Source organism: Manacus candei, unplaced genomic scaffold (genome assembly GCF_025592945.1).
Source record: "Manacus candei isolate 608988 ecotype Guabito, Panama unplaced genomic scaffold, ASM2559294v1 h1tg000045l, whole genome shotgun sequence".
Taxonomy (NCBI): domain Eukaryota; kingdom Metazoa; phylum Chordata; class Aves; order Passeriformes; family Pipridae; genus Manacus; species Manacus candei.
The window spans coordinates 2,639,481-2,660,499 of NW_026138093.1; the positions used below are offsets into that span (position 1 = coordinate 2,639,481).

Genomic DNA, 21,019 nt, shown 5'->3' on the forward strand with positions numbered 1-21,019 from the left:
ACACAGGGCTCTGCAGGACAGTGTGGAAGGGAAGGGAGAGGAGGCCCCTCAGGAGAAGGGCTGCTGCTCCCTGGCAGTGCTGCTCTGCTGGGACTCTTTTCTGGCCCAGCTCTGCACAGAGGCACCGACCCTGCAGCTGCAGAGAAGTCAGAGAGGAAAGATGTCAGGTAAATGAGTCAATGCAGAGTTCTTTATTTGGTTTAAGCATACAGTGAGTACATTTCCCAATTTGTACAGCCTCTGGGCCAGGCTAGAAAGGCAAACACAGAACTGAAAATGGTGTGTATATATATATATACTTTTTTATATATATCTTTATATATATCTTTATACATATAAAGATTTTTTGATGTGAACAAATTCTCACAAAAATAAAACCCCTACCAGGACTAAAAAATAGAGAAGATATGGTGGGCCTTTAATGAAGTACATAAAGGGATTGGCCGTTAATGAGGTCCATAACATGTAGAAGAAGGAGAGTTTATTGCTTCTGAAAAACACCCAGTTATGAGTTTCCTCATGGCATCCTTGAGCTCCTGGTTCCTCAGGCTGTAGATGAGGGGGTTCAGTGTTGGAGACACCACTGAGTACATAAGTGACACAATAAGATCCAGGGATGGGGAGGAGATGGAGGGGGGCTTTAGGTAGGAAAAGGATAACGTGCTGAGGAACAGGGAGACCACGGCCAGGTGAGGGAGGCAGGTGGAAAAGGCTTTGTACCGTCCCTGCTGAGAGGGGATCCTCAGCACAGCCCTGAAGATCTGCACATAGGAGAAAACAATGAAAATGAAACACCCAATCATTAAACAGGCACTAAACACAATAAGCCCAAGTTCCCTGAGGTAGCCTGAGTGTGAGCAGGAGAGCTTGAGGATGTGTGGGATTTCACAGAAGAACTGGTCCAGGGCATTGCCCTGGCACAGGGGCAGGGAAAATGTACTGGGTGTGTGCAGCAGAGCAATGAGAAAGCCAGCAACCCAGGCAGCTGCTGCCATGTGGGCACAAGCTCTGCTGCCCAGGAGGGTCCCGTAGTGCAGGGGTTTGCAGATGGCAACGTAGCGGTCGTAGCACATGATGGTGAGGAGGGAAAACTCTGCTCTAAGAAAGATTATGTAGACAAAAACCTGTGCAGCACATCCTGTGTAGGTGATGGTTCTGGTGTTCCAGAGGAAATTGTGCATGGCTTTGGGGACAGTGGTGCAAATGGATCCCAGGTCTGTGAGGGAGAGGTTGAGCAGGAAGAAGCCCATGGGGGTGTGCAGGTGGTGGTCACAGGCTACAGCACTGAGGATGAGGCCGTTGGCCAGGAGGGCAGCCAGGGAGATGGCCAGGAAGAGCCAGAAGTGCAGGAGCTGCAGCTCCTGCCTGTCTGCAAATGCCAGGAGGAGGAACTGGGGCATGGAGCTGCTGTTGGACATTTGCTGCCTCTGGTTATTGTTTTCTGTTGAGGAGAATAAAGACAGAACTGAATTAGGCCAGACTCAGTCAGCAAAACATCTTGCATGTCTCATAGCAATTCAACATTCAGGGCCTCTTTTCAGGAAGATCTCTCTGCATCCCTCTCCCTGAGCTCTGGGTTTTGCTGGCTGAAGGGGGCACTGAGAGCAGGGAGCCTGGAATGGGCTCCCGAGGAATCCTTCTTGCTCCCGAGGAATCCTTTCTAATGTGCTCCAAGTGAAATCTTGTGAGTCCTGAGAGGCAAAGGGATGGTCTCTTGGTGCAGAGACAAGAGCTGGCCATCTTTCCGGTTCACAGCTGCCCCTGGCTGGCAGCTTAGAGCTAAAGGGGGACCACCCTTAGGAATTCCCTTAAAAAAAGTAACAAGGCACTTGTAGGAGCAGAGGAATCCTGGTTCAAAGAGCACATTGAGAAAATGCTTGCCTTTCCTCAGGATGCCTGATTAGGATCTCATCTTTCTCCTCCCAGACTGCCACACACAGGGATCATTGCAGTTCCCAAGTACAGCTGCCCAGAGCATTTGCATGGATTTAGCACTGAGGAGTTTTCTCCATGGGGATCCTGTGCAGCACAGAGATGCTATGGCAGAGCTGTGCCCTTCTGGAGGGCACCTGCAGCCCTGCAGGACACCCAGGCAAACAGCTGAAGACCCTGAAGGTGCCTGGAGGGCACTTGGGCACTTGGCTCCCACAGACACATCCCCACAGCAGCACCCAAAGGGGTTGTGTCTGGACAGGAATCTGCCCCCCCCCCCCCAAACCCCACAGTGGCTCAGAAAACCCACTGGTGAGAACAAGGAGAGCCCAGGCAGCAGGGGATGGCAGTGAAATGCCACAGTGCTGCTGCCAAGGGAGGAGGGACACAGAGAGACAGCTGGAAATCAGGGCCCTGTCCTTGCCTGGGCTCTGGCTGCTGCAGGGCAATGCACAGCCCAGCCCCCGTGGGCCTGAGGGCACAGGCTCTGCTTAGGCTGGGAAAGGAGCCCAGGCAGGAGCTGCTCAGGGAAGGGGTCTGTGCCACAGGGACAGCAGGGAGGGGCCCACATCCCCCTGCCCAGCCCTTGTGGCAGCAGCTGCCTCTCCCTGCCTGCCTGTCTCTGGGTGAGGAGCTGTTCCTGCCAGCAGCCCCTGCCTGTGCCCAGCTCAGCTCCCTGCCAGTGCTGCCAGAGCCATCCCCAGCCCAGTGCCCAGGGGCAGCTCTGCCTGGGCAGGGGCTGCAGAGCAGATCCCAGACAGCCTGAGGTGGCTGGGAAGGGGGAGGTGTTCTGGGGGGATGTGCTTCCTGAGAAGGGCCCCTGGAAATGGCAGGAGGTGGAGCTGAAGCTGTGAGGAGCCCTGAGCCTGCAGCTGAAGGGCCCTGCCCAGCCCTGCCCAGCCCTGAGGGGTCACTCCTTCCACCCACCCCTTCTCCCTGCAGGGCCGTGGCAGCTCCTTGGCCGGGCTGAGAGCTGACCCTGGCAGGCAGCAGAGTCCCTGCCCCAGCACACAGAGCCCTGGGGGCAGGACCCTGCTCTGCACCACAGCCCTGGGCACCCCTGGCTGCACCCCCACCTTCCCACCCCACAGCCAGCCCTGCCACAGGGAACCTTCTGGCCCTGGGCCTCTGATGGGGCAGCAGCAAGTCCTGCTCTGCAGCAGCTTCTCCTGCTGCACCCCAGCAAATCCAGCAGAGCCATCCTGACAGCTCCTGCCACTGCTGCCATTTGGCAGCTGGCAGAGGCACTTGCAGGAACTCACCTGCACTGCTCTGCAGCCACAGCCTGACCGTGGCAAAGGGCTGGCAAGGTTCCTGCCCTGAGCAGCTCTGCCCTGTCCTCCCACCCCAGGATCCCTTGAACCTCCTGCTCCTTTCTCCTCTCTGCCCTTGCTGCCTGCAGCTCCCGCCCTGCTCTGCCATATGGCCACTTCCTCTGCACTGCAGCAACTGGAAGAGTCCTGCTGAAAGATCCTGGAAGCTGTGGGATGTGGCAGCTTTAGGAGATGCCTCCAGGAAGGCAAGTTGAACTTTCCTACAGCCAGAGAATTCTTCCTTCGAATCCTGGGAAGGTTTCTCCAGTAGTGAGAGCTCAGTCATCCCCCAGCCCAGGCTGCCTCTCATCTCTCTGCCTTCTCTCCTGTGCCCTGGGTGCTGCAGGTAGTGCCCTCAGCCCTGCTGGGCTGTGCAGAGGAGCTGCTCACCAGCAGAGCTGTCTCTTTGAAGCTCTTCTTGGTTGCCGGGAGCTCCCTGTGTGCCAGGAGCCCGGCCCAGCTCAGCAGCACAGCAACAGCCCCAGGCATTTCAAGACCCTCAGGGGGTTTGATGTTGTTTACATGAGACTCAGTCCCTGAGAGGAAGTTCAAACAACTTCTCAAGAAGTCAAAATGAGATTGAAACACTAAAGTTTCTAATGAGTCTCACTGAGGGCCACAACTGAGAATGTGTCCCCAGATTCCAGTTAGAGCAGAAAACTGCAGACAGTGATGACAAGGATGGACAAGCAAGGGAAAGGTGGCTCTGATGCTGAACAAACCTTGACTTGTTTCCTTAATCCAAGAGACCAAACCCTGACCCCCAGCCCCTGGGAAGGCAGATCCTGTCCGTGCCTCATTCCTCAGGGCTCTTCCTGGGGCACTGGGATGTGGGATGTGCAATGCCAAGGGCAGGACAATGGGGTGGCACCTGCCAGGCTGCTGAGCAGGGACAAGGAGGCCATGAGGCCCCAGGGCTGCAAGGGCCACTCCCCTCCTCCTGGCATCAGGGGCACAGACAGCAGCCATGGCCAAAGGCCTGCAGAAGGTGGCTGTGTCAGGGCCTTTCAGCTTCTCCCCCTCCCTGTCTCCTCTCCAGCCCAGGCTGTCCTACGGTGTCCATGCCCTGCCCCTTTCCCTGCAGGCTGTCGTCATCCCCCCGGCTGCCCCACCTGGCTGGCACCTTCCTGCACTGACATCTCTGCGTCCTCCCTGGCTCTTCCTGCACACACAAAGCCTTGGCCTCATCCAGACTCCACAACACTGACCTTGGAGGGAAATTTCTGACTTCTTGTCACCAGTCTAGGCCACCCCAGCTGCCTTTGGTGGCACTAGTTCTTTCTTAGGCTGTTTTCTGACAGGAAGAAAAGCTCCACCAGCTCTCACACCCCCCTTCCAGACCTCTCAGGCTACTCCTCTACTGTCCTCAATCTTCACACCCCTGACCCCTGAGTCCTCAGCCTCTATATACGGGTCATGTGCTTGAGGCCCCAAATTCCTTCCTGGGAGATCTCTGGGACCTCTCCAAGGTTTTGGAAGATGACAATAGAGTACTCTTATCCCAGGAAACACAGAGGGACACTTTTTCCAAGGGTTGTCTTGGCAGAATGAGGCACAATCTCTTTAAACTTTCTGGCACAAGGGAGCTCTGATCTCTGGGTACGGAGGGAGGACCAAGTGCCAACCACTGGAGTGGGAGCTACAAATCATCAGGGCTTGTGTTCTTTGGAGGGCCAGACACTGGTGAGAGTGGTGTGTGTGTGTGCACATGGAAGGACTTGAAGGGCACAATGAACTGTCTCAAAACACTGTCAAAGCAGGAAAATCCCATAAGGCACCACAAGACATAAGCACTGGTGGCAAACAGGAAGGCCTTTAATTCCAAGACCAAAAGGGAGGTGAAGCTCTGGAAGTAGCCCACAGGACAGAATTGCACAATTTCTTTCTCTCTCTCTCCCTCCTATTTACTGTTAAATCAAAGCTGGACTGCTGACTTTGGCACATGGTCTCCTTTGCAGCTGAATTTGGGCAGAGGTGTCTGATATGGTTTGAAGCTGGCTCCCTGCCAAGTCTCCAAACCCTACCACAAGAAGTCCGTCCCGCCCCCCAAAACCTCAGGGAGAAGAGGGAGAAAAGACAACTAAGAAAAACCGGAACGAGAGAGAGACAGCTAAAGTGATATATATAAATATATTTACACTTATGTACTGTTATATACAATTTGAAATATATATACAATTTCACAAGGGAAAGGGAAGGGGGAAGGGAAAGGGAACAAAACCAACATAAAATATATATATCCCAATTAGTAGCCCAAGATCTAGTAACTAAAGAGTTAGCAAAGAAAAATCCCACCACTCTCCCTGGGAAAACCGAGAGTCTCTCCAGAACGATCACCAGCAACCTCCACCTCCCAAGGTCAACAAGGCCTAACCAGGCCTCGCTCCCCAACACGGCAGACTCAACAGCAGGGAACCTGCACCTCCAAGCTGCTGGAAGGAAAGAGAGCGAAGGCCTCTCCTCCTTTCTTCTTATCGTCTGGCTTACGTAAAAATCGTAGGGAATACTGGGTAAATCTGGACCCTTCCTTGGTTACAAACTGGTCACCAAGGAAGGCCTAGCCCAAACCACCACAGTGTCTCTTAATAATGGGAACCTGAGAGTATCCAAGAGGTTTTAGAGGGTGGGAATGGCCACTGGATTCCATGAGGTTCCACAGAGTCTCAGGGTCCATTTGGCTTCATAAGGCTCTGCAGTGTGATAATGGACCCTTGATTCCATGGGTTTGCAAAATGTCTCAGGACTCCTTTGGTTCTAGGAGGCCCCACATATCACAGTGGTCCCTTGGTGCCATGAGATTCCACAGTGTCCCAGGAATCCTTTGGTTCCATGAGCCCTGCAGTGTCACAGTGGCCCCTTGATTCCATGAGGTTCTGAAAAGTCTCAGGGTTCCTTTGGTTCCATGAGGCCCTGCAGTGTCACAGTGGCCTCTGAGACCCCGAGGTTCCTCAGTGTCACAATGGTCCCTTGATTCTATGAGGGCCCAAAATGTCTCAGGGTTCCCTTGGTTCCATGAGGCCCTTCATTGCATAATGAATCCTTGGTTCCATGAGATTCCACAGTGTCCCAGGATTCCTTTGATTTAATGAGGCCCTGGAGTGTCACAATGGCCCCTTGATTCCATGAGTTTCCACAATCTCCCAGGGTTCCTTTGGTTCCATGAGGCCTTACAGTTATCACAATGGCCTCTTAATTCCATGAGTTTTCACATTGTCACAATGTTCCCTTGATTCCATGAGATTGCCCAGTGTCCCAGGGTTCCTTTGGCTCCAGAAGGCCCTACAGTGTCACAATGGTCCCTTTACTCCAGGAGGTTCCACGTGTCCTTGCTGGAACACACAGGGCTGTAATGTTGTCACCCCTGCAGAGCTGCCTCCAGCTCTGGGCTCCAGCACAGGAAGGACATGGACCTGCTGGAGTGAGTCCAGAGGGGAGCAGCAAGAGGATCAGAGGGATGGAGCAGCTCTGCTGTGAGGAAAGGCTGAGAGAATTGGGATTGTTCAGGCTGGAGAAGAGAAGGCTTTGGGATGACCTAATTGTGGCCTTGCAGTGCCTGAAGGGAGCCAGCCAGAAAGATGGAGAGAGACTTTGGACAAGGTCTTGGAGTGACAGGACAAGGGGAATGGCTTCACACTGAGAAAGGGAAGGGTTAGATGGGATATTAGGAAGAATTTCTGGACTGTGATGGTAGTGAGATCCTGGCACAGGTTGCTCAGAGAAGTTCTGGCTGCCCCATCCCTGGAAGTGTTCACGGCCAGGTTGGATGGGGCTGTGAGCTCTGAGTCTAGTGGAAGGTGACCCTGCCCATGGCAGGGGGTTGGACTGAGATGGTCTTTAAGGTCCCTTCCAACCCAAACCATTCCATGATTCTGGGACTGGTGGGGGATGTGGTGGTCGGAGCCGATGGGCACAGAGACCCCAAAACGATGGAGTTTTCCATTCTGGGTGGAGGAAGGAGGGGGCAGCAGAACTGACACCCTGGACTGCTGGTGGTCAGACTTTGTCCTGTTTGGGAGACTGACTGATCTGGGTGTGAGTGTGGATGTGCTGGAGGGCAGGAAGGCTCTGCAGAGGGATCTGGACAGGTTGGATCAATAAGGTCAAGTGTCAGGGCCTGCCCTTGGGTGCCAACAACCCCCTGGAACGCTCCAGGCTGGGGGCAGAGGGGCTGGAGAGCTGCTCAGCAGGAAGGGACTTGGGGGTGCTGCTTGACAGGGGCTGGATATGAGGCAGAGTGTGCCCAGGGGGGCAAGAAGGCCAAGGGCATCGTGGCCTTTGTGGAGAAGAGTGTGGCCAGCAGGAGCAGAGAACTGATTGCCCCTCTGTGCTGGGCACTGGGGAGGCCCCACCTGGAGTGCTGTGTCCAGTTCTGGCCCCTCAGTGCCAAAAGGCCCTTGAGGGGCTGGAGCGTGTCCAGAGAAGGGAACGGAGCTGGGGAAGGCTCTGGAAAACATGTCTGCTGAGGGACGGCTGAGGGAACTGGGCTGGTTGAGTCTGGAGAGGGGGAGGCTCAGGGAGGACCTCATTGCTCTCTGCAATGACCTGAAAGGAGGTTTTAGTGGGGTGGGGGTTGGTCTCTTCTACAAAGCCTTTAGTGACAGGAAGAGAGGAAACAGCCTTAAATTGCATCAGGCAAGGTTCATATTAGATATTCAAAAACCCTTTTTCCACTGAGAGAGTGCTCAGGCATTGGAACAAGTAGCTCAGGGAGGTGGTGGAGTCTCTGAAAGCATTCAGGTGGCATCTGGATGTAGTGCTTTGGGATGGGGTTTAGGGGTGATTCTGGTGGTGCTGGGTTGACAGTTGGACTAGAAGGTCTGGAAGGTCTCTTCCAACGTTGATGATTCTGTGATTCTCTGACCTGTCATCCCTGTTTGCAGGTTTGTGCTCTAACAAGACCCTGGGGATGTTTTCTCTGTTGGGTCCACAGAGATTGTGTTGTGTGAGCTTTTTTCCTCTATGATCAAAACAAAGAATAATTAATGCTAAATACAGCAGGTGGCTTTCAAGTACTAACTTGGTCCAGTTTGTCCAACTGTGTCCAAACAGGTGAGGAAAATCTGGAACTTTAGAAGGGTTAGTTTTTTCACTCATTAGCAGGATATCCAGGGGTGCACCAAGTGCCTTCCAGTGAGGAGCACAAGAGACCAGTAGACAGTGACAATATTGTTCTAATGTTAGTGTCACTGGAGCACAGAGTGAGATCACATCTGAGTTATGTTTCTTTAATCAGTGATTGGGAATAAAGAGAAAAAGCCATCTGCTGGATTTAGCAATAATTACTCCTTGTTTTGATCTTAGGGAAAAAGGTTCACACAACACAATCTCTGAATGCTCCTTTGAACTTACCCACAGTGTGTTCACAAATACACAGAACAAGGCTTTTAGATTTTTGCTGCTCCCCTGAGTTCCAGCATAGAAAGAAATGTCTCTGTGCAATAACAGCAATTGCCTTACCATGTTACTGAACTACATTCAGTTTATCTGGTCTCAAACAAATACTCCATATTTTCTCCTTGTTTTATTTTCAAAGGCATGGGTATGGGTATTTAGGTGACTGCCTTCACTGGTACAGCATAGAAACCGTTCACATGGCTATAAATGAATATTATTCTCTTGACAAAACACCTTTTCCAAAGCCTCTGACAAAAAGAAAGGGAAAAAGAACCCAGAAAGAAAAAGGGAGCCACAGGTACATTGCTTGTAACCCACCACAAAGGTCTCCTCCCTAAAGATAATTCAGGCACACCCTTCAATATGGATCTCTCACTATCACCCCAATCTCCTTTTTAGTGGAAGTTTCTTTAGGGAAGCTGAAGTGCATCACTGTCCCAGACAGCCAAGGATAAGGTGACTGAGGGAATTCAGTTGCTCTGTTTAATTAATACAGGATTATTTCCCTTTCCTTTGGTGAAGCTAATAATATGACTGGTGGAATATCAGTAACAATTAAATCACAAACTCGTGCAGCACCAAAGGGAAAATTTACTTTAGTTATGGAGTATTGCCAGCAGAAATCTTGAAGATCTTATCCATATTTGCACTGAAAAAATACCACATGTACTTCCTGGGATACTGCAAGCTTTCTACAGTCCTTGTGGCATGTCTTTACAGAGCAAGAGTGAACATTTTGAGATGATACCTTAATAAATGAGTTGCAGTTCTATTGTTTCTTGAATGTTAAGCACCACATCCTAAACGCAGGAACACGTTCAAGGTCAATGTCCTATTTTAGACCTTTTCAGCAGCTGTGATATTGTGATAATCACACTTAAAATATTCCTCTAGAAAGAGTAAATTAGCCCTTTTCACTAGAAGGATTCTTATGATCAAAAGCAAATCTGAATAGGAACAAATTCAGATTCCTTTTTTTAGTTTGTTTTTTTTCAGCAATGCAATAAATTGCTGTCCCTAACTGGGATGGCTTTTCTACCCAAGAATTAAAAAGAAAACCCCAAAGTTCACTTTATTCTGCACTTATATTACCTTTGGGGTTTTTTTTTGTTTTTTTTGGAGGCCTCACCTATGTAAAAATACCTTCCTTAAAATGCATTTATACTTTCTGTGAGAACCAAACCATTCCAGCTGACAAACCATTCCATCACCAATACTGCAGGGAAATGTAATATCCCACTAAAGCAGAAGGGAAAGAAGACAACTGAGCATCAGCAGCTCTTCCTAAGCAAGATCAGGGGTTTAGCTCCATCTAACTGAGGGATGAGATGTGTCCCTCAGTGGGTCTCTTCCCACTCCCCCACCAGCCCTTCTACCCGACTGCAAGCTCAAAGTTCTAAAAAGAGAAGAGGAAGCTGGAGCGTCAATATTTCCCCAGTGCAAACCCCAATAATCTTTGCTGGGAGCTGACAGGAATTGCTGTTCCACTGCCCTGGGGTATCCTGGCTTGAGGTGAGAGCGCAGCCCCGCCCAGAGCCCCCAACCCCTCTGAGAGCTTTTGTAGGGTCTGTTTGTCCATGTCCCTGTGGCAGAGGCTGCCCCGACACCTGCCCTGGAGCTGGTCCAGCTGCTGGACCAAACAAGGCATTGTCCAGCCTGCCTTCCCCCAGCCCCAACCGCCCCAGCCCATCTTCCATCGCTCTGCTTCCTTTTCCTGCCCCTGCTCCCCCTCCGCTCCCTTCCCTCTGGCATTTTTATTAGGAATGTTCTTGCTGTTCTCACTGTCCGAGCATGAGCTGATCCCCAGGGGAGCCTGTGGAATGTAACCCCTCAAGCACTAAATTCCTTCCCCTGTGCCAAAGACACGGGTTTGTTGTTGCTGCCCCTCCCGCCGAGCACCAGCTCCATCTCCTGCTCCTGCCCAGCGGCTTTGCAGAAATCCAGGGCTGGGTGTGGATTGGAGGCTGTGGCAAGGGACAGGATAAAGTTGCTTCACTTCCACCCTTGATGTCTCAGTGTTTGTGATCTTGAGAATCCTCACAAACCTGGAATAAGGCAGATTATCTGTTTTTGTAAGATATGTACATGGAGATTGTTTTGATCTGTGTTTAAATCGTCCTTAAATAAAACAACTGATAGAAAACTATAAAAAAATGGAAAAGGGAAAAATAAGAAAAAAGAAAATTTAAAAAAAGGGAGAAAAAAGAGGAAAAGGAGAAAAAAAAAGAGAAAAAAAGGAAGAAAAAACAGGAAAAAATGAGAAAAAAAAGAAAGAACAAATAAAAAAGAGAAAAAAAGAAAAAAGAGAGAGAAAAAAGAGAATAAAAAGAGGAAAAAAAGAAAAAAGAAAGAAAAGAAAGAAAGGAAAAAGAGAAAATAAAAAAGACAGAAAAACTAAAACCCAACAAGTCCGATCCTCCCCCGCCGCAGGGACTACAACTCCCACAATGCCCCGCGCAGGCGGGGGGCGGGCAGGGGCCGTGGCCGCGCGCTGATTGGCTGCGGGGCGGGTCTGTAAAGGCGGAGGGCGCGCGGAGCGAGCGCCATTTTGGCCTCGTGGTCGGGAGTGAGGAGGACTCGCCTGCGGCCGCTGCACTTCGCTGGGTGAGTTGGCGGGGGGGCGGCGAGAGCGGGGTCTGGGGATCCCCTCGGGGGCTGCGGGGAGCGCGGGTGTGGGTGGAAAGGCTGGAGGGCTCGGAGGGGGTCTAGTGGGGGGGTTCGGGGATTGCCAGGGACGTTGTGAGGGGTCCCTGAGGGGGTTCGGTGTCCTGAGGGGTCTCAGGGGAGAGATTGAAGGTCCATGAAGGGGTTTGGGGGTCTCTAAATGGGTTTTGGTTTCTGAGAAGATTTGAGGTGTCCCAGGTGGGCTTTGAGAGTCTGTGAGGAGGTTTGGGAGTCCTCGGGGGCTTTGCAGGGATCTTTTAGGCAGTTTTGGAGTCTCTACGGGGTTTAGTGGGTCTCAGACAGTTTTGAAGGTCCCCGAAGGGGATTGTGGGGTCCCTGAATGGGTTTAGGGGGTCCCAGATGGGTTTTATGGGTCACTGAGAGGGTTTGGGGGGTGCTGGGGAGGGATGAGGTCTCTGAGGGGATTTGAGGGGACCTTGAGAAGGTTTTGATGGGTCAAAGGGGAATTTCAGGGGTTTTGAGAGGATTTTAGGGTGTCCCATAAAGCCCAGCAGTGGTGCTCAGGGGATCCTCCAGCCCCCAGGGGAGGGGTCCTAGGGATGCCCTCCAAAATCCGGGGGGGGAGATGTACCACATCCAGGTAAGGGGATCCCAGTGCCCCCAGTATATCCCAGTGACCTCCCAGTGACCCTCAGTATGGCCCAGTAACCCCCTCAGTGACCAGCCAGTGTGTCCCAGTGACCTCCCACTGCCCCCAGTATGGCCCAGTGATCCTGCAGTGAGCACCCAGTAACCCCCAGTATGGCCCAGTAACCTGCCAGTGTCCCTCCATGTATCTTGGTAATCCCCCAGTAAGTCCCCAGTTCTCTTCCAGTGCCCCCCAGTGTGCCCCAGTTCACCTCCAGTCCCTCCCAGTGCCCTCCCAGTGTCCCTCAGTAACCCCCCAGTCCTCCCAATGCCCTCTGGTTCCCCCCAGTGTGTCCCAATGTGTCCCAGTAATCGCCCAGTGCCCCACAAAGCCCCCCAACTGTCCCCAGATGCCCTTGGCCTTTCTGTGGGAGGGGGAGCATTTTTGGGGTCAGAGGATCCAGAGAAGAGCAGCGAGGCTGGGGAAGGGAGTGGAGCACAAGTGGTGTGAGGAGAGGCTGAGGGAGCTGGGGGTGTTGAGGCTGGAGAAGAGGAGGCTCAGGGGAGACCTCCTGACTGTCTGCAAGTCCCTGCCAGGAGGTTGGAGCCAGGTGGGGCTGGGGCTGTTCTGCCAGGAAGCAGCAGTAGGACAAGAGGGCTGGGTCTTGAGCTGTGCCAGGGGAGGTTTAGGTTGGATATTGGGAAGCAATTTTGTACAGAGAGAAGTGAAAAGAGTGGGTGGGTCACCCCCAAAGGGAGCTGGGGGGAGCCGGGGTTTGGGGGCCTGATGGGAAAGGGGTGGGAGGGGTGGCTGAGGGGAGTGGGGAGAGCGGGAGCGGGGTTGCCGTGGGGGTGCCTCGGTGTCCCCATGCCTTGATCCCTGGAGAGTGAGGGAGGCTGGAGATAGGGAGGAGCTTCGAGAGCCCTGAGAACCTGGAGAGGGGGGCACGGAGAAGGGGAAGCCTGGACAGTGGGGACCCCTGGGATCCCCTAGGACAACAAAATGGAGAACCTGGAGAGGGGGAATTTCTGGGAATGCAGCATCCCGAAGGCGAGAATCAGAGGAGAAGGGACCCTTGAGACCCCGAACACTCCCATTATCTCCAGGTAGAACCCCCAGCATCCCAGACAGGGGAGACTCTCTGAACCCTAGAGGGGGGAAACCAGAGAAGGGGAAATCTTAGGAGAATTTTTTTGGGCTAATCTTCATATTTTGGAGTATTTTTTAGGTGAATCTCAACTTTTTTCATTTTGGGGGGGCAGGAGTCTTCTCACTATTTCTTATAGGCTTTTGCCTGATCTCGATGATTTGGGGTTTTCTGGGCTGAGTCTTGGTGGTTTGGAGGTTTTTATGGACACAGGAGGCCTGGTAAGTTCTAGAGATGGACTTGGGCAGGAGGAACCCCCAAGCCAACGCGCTCAGCCCTTGTTTTCCACCTCATCAGGATTTGTCCTTCCCAAAGCTTGGGCGGATGGAGGAGGAGGCTGCGAGGAAGAGGAAGATGCCTTGGGCCCCCCAGGCAGGTGAGGAGGAAGTCAGTGTCCCTTTGGGCGGGTGTTGTGCTGGCTCTGTCAGCCCAGCATGGCCCTGGCTGCAGGACAACCCCGCTGGCGCCGCCGTCCTGCCGGGGCCGGAGTTGGGGGGATGTCCTTGGCCTTCCCTGTGGGCCGGAGGCAAATCCCCTGCCTGTCCTTCTTGCTTCCTGCCCCAGGCCCCGAGGTGAGGACGGAGAGCCCGGAGGACAAATCCCCCCGTGAGACCCTGGTGGGAGAGGCCGTTTTGAAGGGCTCCCCGGCGCAGGAAGGCAGCGGGGAGGAAAAGGGCCGGAGATCCCCCCGCAGGAGGGGCTCCAAAGCCATCCCAGGGTGCTCTGAGGAGGAAAGAGCCAGCCTGTGCCGGGAAGGCGGCCGGAGCTTGAGGGGGAGCTCTGAGCTGGTGGTCCCTGAGCAGCCTCCCAGCAGGGAGAAACCCTTCAGGTGCTTGGAATGTGGGAAGAGCTTCAAGAGGAGCACCAGCCTCCTTACCCACCAGCACATCCACACTGGGGAACGTCCTTACACGTGTGGGGAATGTGGGAAGAGCTTCAGTGACAGCTCCACCCTTCGCAAACACCAACTCATCCACACTGGGGAACGGCCCTACACATGTGGGGAATGTGGGAAGAGGTTTCAGACCAGCGGGAATCTCCTCCTGCATGAGCGGACGCACACGGATGAGAGGCCCTTCCGCTGCACCGACTGCGGGAAGGGCTTCAAGCACAACTCCACCCTCATCACCCACCGGCGCATCCACACCGGGGAGAGGCCCTACAAGTGTGGGGAGTGTGGGAAGAGCTTCACCCAGAGGTCCGCCTTGACCAAACACCAACGGACCCACCAGTAAGGGAAGCCCCACCAGTGCCCTGACTGCGGGAAGAGCTTCAGCCGCTGCTTCCACCCCGAATGAAGCCCCTGATGGGGAGGCAACCCCTGGAGTCCAGTGACTGTCAGTCCATCCCTTTTGACCACAAAGGGCCAGTCCCCTTTCCCAGGGGCAGCTTCTTCCAAGAGAACCCTTCTTGAGGGGAGTGTGGAGATTCCTGCCTTGGCTGGGGACCCCCCAAGGTCACTGCTGGAGGTTGAGAGCAGAGATCTCCCCACCAGCATTGGTCTGGGGGAGTTCCATCTGTCTCTAATTAAGAATTTCTCGTTTTGTGCCAGCTTGAGTAGAATTGCTTCAACAATTGCTTTAGTGTAGAGCACTGTCCTATCTTATCCTGTACTCCTGGTAGTTTTAGTGTATATATTGTGCACTAAGTAATTCTGATGAAGATCTTTTGTCTGATCATTTGTATCCCTAAATAAATTCCGTTTTATCAATAGATCTGATTTGCCATCAATAAAACCTAGGGGACCAAAGTGATTCAGTCACACTTCTGTAATTCCTCTAAACTGAAACTGTTGGCATGATCCAAGGTTGAGATTGGATCCAGCAGCCCCCAGCACCGTACAGTAAGTTGGGAGCTCAGAGGGGCCACCCCCCTTTCCCAGCCCTCCTGTGCCCAAAGGCTCCCATGGGACCGTTTATCCCACCACACTACCCCTGCTCTTTTACCCTTCTCCCTGTTCCTCCCACTTTTTCATAGTCCACTCAATCCCCAGCCCCAATTAGGATCACTCTGGGGGTCCCAATCCCCATTTTTCCCTCCTCTCTCACCCCTTCCACATCATCTCCCCACTCCCCAGCCCTCTCATGCTCAGTTTGGGGGTCCCACCCTCCTCTTTCCCCACTCTCCTGACCTCTCCCACTTATTTCCCATCATTCTCAATGGTCCCCCCCTCCACTTTTGGGGGGTCTCACTCCCCTCCCACTCAGTTTGGGGTCCCACTACCCCTTTATCCCCTATAGCCCCCCCTTTTCCCACCGACCTCCCCCTTACCACCCCCAGCTCACCTAAGAGCTCTTCGCCCAAAGCAGCTGGGGAGGCTCCCAGCACCACCAGTGCCCAGAGAAGTCCCCCCAGAAAAGGGGTTGGGTGGGTTCCTGGGTGGGCTTTGAGTGTGTTTGGGGGTCCTCGGGGATCTCTAAGAAGGTTTTGAGGGGTTCCCAGCACCTTTTGGGATGAGCTGGGTGCCTACTGAGGGGCAGGTGCCCTCCCAAAGCCCCCCCAGAGTGGGTTTACACGGGGGGAAACAGGGGAGTCCCTATTGCCGATCCATCCCGGAGCCAGTTCTGCCCCCCCAAACTCAGCTCCACCCCTCGTTATCCACCCCCCCTCCCCCACTGCCCCCCAATAACCAGAACTGGGGAGAACTGGGAAGCTTTCCTGGGATCAGGAGTGGCAGCAGGTGAGGGGGGGACACACAACCCCCCCAAAATCCTCACAGGGACAGGGGGGGTCCAGGTTGGGCCCGAGGCCCCGGGGAGGGGCTGCGGCCGCCGCCGGCTCAGGAGCTCTGTGGGGAGAGAAAAGGGGGTGACAGCGGGGTGGGGGGTCCCCGGGGGGGCACAGACGCTCTGGGGGGACACACGACCCCCTGGGACCCCCCTCACCTTCTGGCGCAGGTAGAAGCCGAGCCCCAGCGCCAGGGAGACGAAGGCCAAGAGGAAGCCCCCGGCCCCTCCTTGGCAGCAATTGCTCAGGCTGATGGAGCCCGGCAGGGCCGGGGCCGCCGGCGGTGTCCGATCCCGGCAGGAAGCGGGGAGGGCCCGGCGGGGTCTGAGAGAAATAAATCAAGGCAGAGCTCTCTCTTTCTTTTACCCTCTGGGCAGTGACCATCAAGACCTGTCCCTGCTTCACAGCAGAAGCTCCACACACCTCAACAAAGTCTGTGGAAGAATCTACTCTATCAAAGTTGGCCCTGGGCTTTTATGCTTATCCAGTGATGGATCTCCAGTCACATATTCCCAGGCCAGTGAGCAGCTGATCTGTCAAACTCTGCTTCCAAAAGCAGCATGTGTGTTGGAAGGTTGGGGAACCAGGCTGGGTTTGGCACAATTCAACACTAAACCAACCCCTTGGCACCAGCAGTAACTCCCCACAGAGAGCTTGCAGTGCTTGCATTCTCTGATGAGATTCTTTTCCAGGCAGAACATCCTGCTACAAGGGGTCTGTTACCACCCACCCCAGAAAGGGGGGGGTAACCAGATTCTTATTAATAAATTCCTTGGGATGGATTAGAGTGAAATGAAACTAAATAATCGGTGTTTGAAAACATATATATGTAGGGTTTAATTTAGAACAATTTCATTTCAAAGGTAAACAGTTATGTTGCCATTTTGGGTGTTATCATCTCTATCTCTCGTCTACAGCAATATGGCATAAAGAGAACCTTTAGGGAAAATGCATAAGGGAGAGAAAGAAAGACAGGATAAGGGTAAGGGAGAGTAAGGGAAAGCAAAGCTGAGAGTGGAAAGATGTCTATAGTCACTGCCCACGGGGTCCAGCGATGGAACTTGGGAGTTGCAGCTTCCATGTCTGTCAGTTGAAGTGGTGGCCTTGATCCGTTGGGGGTGGGGGAGGGAAGCCCCCACACTCCAAGAAGTTATGAGTTATTATATCCATGGATGGTGTCCCGGGCCATGCCACAAACCCCCAACATCTCCTGGGCCTGCGCAGAGTTCCTGTGAGGGGCCTGGGAAAAGGGTTTTTCCTGCCTTTCAAGATTTGTCGAGGGAGGGATGGGCTTTGATGGGCCATCAGAGGTCTAATGCAAAAGTCCTGCAGCTGTATTTTATGCCACCCTTTAGCATAGTAGTTTACACAGACCTAACCTTATTACCCCATTTGATATCAAACTTTCTAAATTCCTTTAGCATGTTTAGACTTCTTTGCAAGGTAGAATTGTAGAAAAACACCTCTATTGAACAACATCACACCCTAGGCCTGGACAACAAGATCCCACAAGAGACAAAGCAACCTTCAAGCCCAGAATTTTGGAGGCGCTCCAAGGACTGTACGTGCTGTGAAGAAGAGAAAGATGAGAAAGAAGGGGTCCCAAAGACCCCAAACCCAATTCTCCAAGGGGCGTGTCGGGGGCAGAACTGGGCAGAACTGGGGGGTGGAGAGTTCTGGCATTGGACAGACCATCTTCTAAAACTGTAGAACCATTGCCTGGGAGGGCGCGTCGTGCGTGTTCCCCTGGGCCTGTGGGCCTGATTAAAGGACCTGCTCTTTTGAGCTGATCTCAGACACTGAATTGGCCTGGAGTTTTCTCTCTTGAGCTTACAGGATTAACTAACTGGGTGGCTTTTGCTAAATGCACATCCCAAGGTTTGAAGGTCCCACTGCCCATTGCTTTCAAGGTGGTTTTGAACAGTCCACTCTGCCATTCCACTTTCCCAGAGGCTGGTGCCTGACAGGGAATATGATCCATCCACTCCATGCCCAGCTCTCTGGTCCAGGTGTGCACAAGGTTGTTTTGAAAAGAGTCCTGCTGTCCAACTCCAGTGTTTCTGGAGGGCCGTGTCTCCACAGGACTTGCTTTTCCAGGCCCAGGATGGTGTTCTGGGCAGTGCTGGGAGGCACAGGGTGTGTCTCCTGCCATCCAGGGGTTGTGTCCACCATTGTCAGCATGTAGAGCTTGCCTTGGTGGGTTTGGGGAGTGTGCTGGGATCAATCTGCCAGGCCTGCCCACATCTCTAGTTCAGCCATCATCCCCCACCCCACAGGGGCTTTACCCTCTTGGCCTCTTTGATGGCAGCACATTTGTGAGGAGCAGTCAATCCCTTCCTACTAGAGAAGTCCAGTCCCCTTTCATCCAGGCAGGTTCTTCTAACACAGCCCTTCTTGGGGTAGATGTGTGGAGATTCCTGCCTTGGGTGGGGACGCCCTCCAAGGACACTCCTCAAGGCTGAGCAAAAGAAATCTCCCCATGAACATTGGTCTGGCTGAGTTACTTCAGATCTCTACTTAATAATTATTTCTTTTGACTAACTTTAATAGAATTGTTTCAATAATTGCTTCAATATAGTGCACTATCCTATCTGTACTACTAGTAGTTTCAGTCTTTATACCATCTAGTAAATAATTCTGATTAAGATCTTTTGTCTGATCATTTGTAAGAAAAACTGATTCATTTCATATAAATATTCTCATTTGACCAATCATTAAAGCGTGTGGGACAGAAGTGGCTCAGTCACAATTCTGTAATCCCTTAAATTGAGTTTGTTGACAAAATCTGAGGCAAAGATTGGATCCCTTATTCCTTGGGGCTTCACAGTGTGACAATGGCTCCTTGATTCCATGAGGTTGCACAGTTTCCCAGCATTCTTGGGCTCCATAAGGCCCTACAGTGTAGCAATGGCTTTGGTAAAAAGTATCACTGAGATTTCCTTAGACTATGAGCACGACATTTTCATCTGCAAAAAAAAAAGTGAGTGCTCAGAGATCTCCCAAGATGGGCTTTAAGGGTCTCAAGCACATGAGCACTAGAGAGGGGCTAAGGAGCTGTGGCCTCACTGGTGTGGAGACTGAGGACAGCACAGAACAGCCCTCAGGTGGCTTGAAGGGAGGATTTAGAGAAGGTGGATCCTTTTGTCATAGCAGAAAAGAGCACGAGAAAGAAAGAATTAATGGCAAGTGCAGCTGGGGATGTCCCGAGTGGACATGGGGAAAAAGGAATTTCACTCCAAGGAAAACGCTGGGCTGGAACACATCACCCAGGAGGAGTCTGGATGAGCCCAAGGCTTTGTGTGTGCAGGAAGAGCCAGGGAGGACGCAGAGATGTCAGTGCAGGAAGGTGCCAGCCAGGTGGGGCAGCCGGGGGGATGACGACAGCCTGCAGGGAAAGGGGCAGGGCATGGACACCGTAGGACAGCCTGGGCTGGAGAGGAGACAGGGAGGGGGAGAAGCTGAAAGGCCCTGACACAGCCACCTTCTGCAGGCCTTTGGCCAGGGCTGCTGTCTGTGCCCCTGATGCCAGGAGGAGGGGAGTGCCCCTTGCAGCCCTGGGACCTCATGGCCTCCTTGTCCCTGCTCAGCAGCCTGGAAGGTGCCACCCCATGGTCCTGCCCTTGGCATTGCACATCCCACATCCCAGTGCCCCAGGAAGAGCCCTGAGGAATGAGGCAGGGACAGCATCTGCCTTCCCAGGGGCTGAGGGTAAGGGCTTGTCTTGTTAAATTAAGGGAACAAGTCAAGGTTTGTTCAGCATCAGAACCACCTTTCCCTTGCTTGTCCATCCTTGTCATCACTGTCTGCAGTTTTCTGCTCTAACTGGAACCTGGGGACACGTTCTCAGTTGTGTCCCTCAGTGAGATTCATTAGCACTAAAGGAAACTTTAGTGTTTCAATCTCATTTTGACTTCTTGAGAAGTTGTTTGAACTTCCTCTCAGGGACTGAGTCTCAGGTAAATAACCTCAACATCCCCTGAGGGTCATGAAATGCCTGGGGCTGTTGCTGCGCTGCTGGGCTGGGCTCCTGGCACACAGGGAGCTCCTGGCAATGAAGAAGAGCTTCAAAGAGACAGCTCTGCTGGTGAGCAGCTCCTCTGCACAGCCCAGCAGGGCTGAGGGCACTGTCTGCAGCACCAAGGGCAGGGGAGTGAGACAGAGAGAAGTTAAAGGTTGTCAGACATAGAATGATGCTGAGACCTCACCGGGGGAGAATTTTTAACAGACCTTGGCACAGGAAGTCTGGTCATGCAGGGCAATGGGACTGCAACTTTTGGAGGCATCTGGGAAAGCTGGCACTGCCCACCAACTACAGATTCTGTAAGTGCAACTCTGAGAGCATCTGGAGTGCAGAGGAGGAGGACATGCTCAGAGCTTCAGCTCCCTCTCAGAATATTTCCAAGACAAAGATTTTTATAAGGTTAAAGAAATTTCCTGAGATTGTGTTTCCAGTTTCCTGCTCTTGAGGAATGGGAGGAATAAATCATTAAGAAAGTATTAATTTTGACAGGTCCCTGAGACATCTGAACTGTGAGTGCTCAGTAGGTCTATCTGAGCTTCCTAATGTGCTTTCAGCCACTGCTCTGCCTGTGGGTAGCACCAGCATCACCTCTGCTAGACCCATCAGGACTAGTCTGAGATTTCCTTTTTGCACCTGCAAACGGAATATGACCCCTACCAGTGCAGCCTGTGGTGCTGGGGAAGGAGCTGAGTCAGCTTAAATCAAATGCCAACATAAGGACACTTGGCTGTCTCCCTGAGGTTTCCTTCCAAGCTGTGAATTCCCCTCCAGGATGGAAACCTGTCCCTTAATATATCCTTGTTATGTGAAACCCCTGTACAGAAGCACAGTGATGCTAAAACAGAGAAAATGCTGTTCAGTAGGGACCCAGCACTGGAGCTGAAGGAAGATCTCCTAGGAAATCAAAAGGCTGTCTGTGTGTGACATGGGGAGTGTCTGTAGAATACAGCTTTGACTTTGTTTAGATAAGTCCACACTACCTGGCCTCTTACTGTCTTCTTCTCCTGTGTTGGAAACAAAAAGCCAGAGGCAGCAAATGTCCAACAGCAGCTCCATGCCCCAGTTCCTCCTCCTGGCATTCGCAGACAGGCGGGAGCTGCAGCTCCTGCACTTCTGGCTCTTCCTGGCCATCTCCCTGGCTGCCCTCCTGGCCAACGGCCTCATCCTCAGCGCCGTAGCCTGTGACCACCACCTGCACACCCCCATGGGCTTCTTCCTGCTCAACCTCTCCC

The 21,019-nt window shown here is 52.8% G+C and overlaps 1 protein-coding gene and 1 pseudogene across 1 annotated transcript in view; one reads left to right on the top strand and one right to left on the bottom strand.

The window, feature by feature from the left end:
* Positions 1 to 14,666, top strand: part of LOC127474834 (zinc finger protein 883-like) — a 237,550-nt gene extending 222,884 nt beyond the window's left edge. The window contains 2 exon segments of the mRNA XM_051796137.1: positions 13,851 to 14,027; positions 14,112 to 14,666. Of these exon segments, the coding sequence (XP_051652097.1) occupies positions 13,851 to 14,027; positions 14,112 to 14,274 (340 nt within the window). The 3' untranslated portion in view covers positions 14,275 to 14,666.
* Positions 1 to 21,019, bottom strand: part of LOC127474809 (uncharacterized) — a 1,721,191-nt pseudogene that overhangs the window by 1,122,707 nt on the left and 577,465 nt on the right.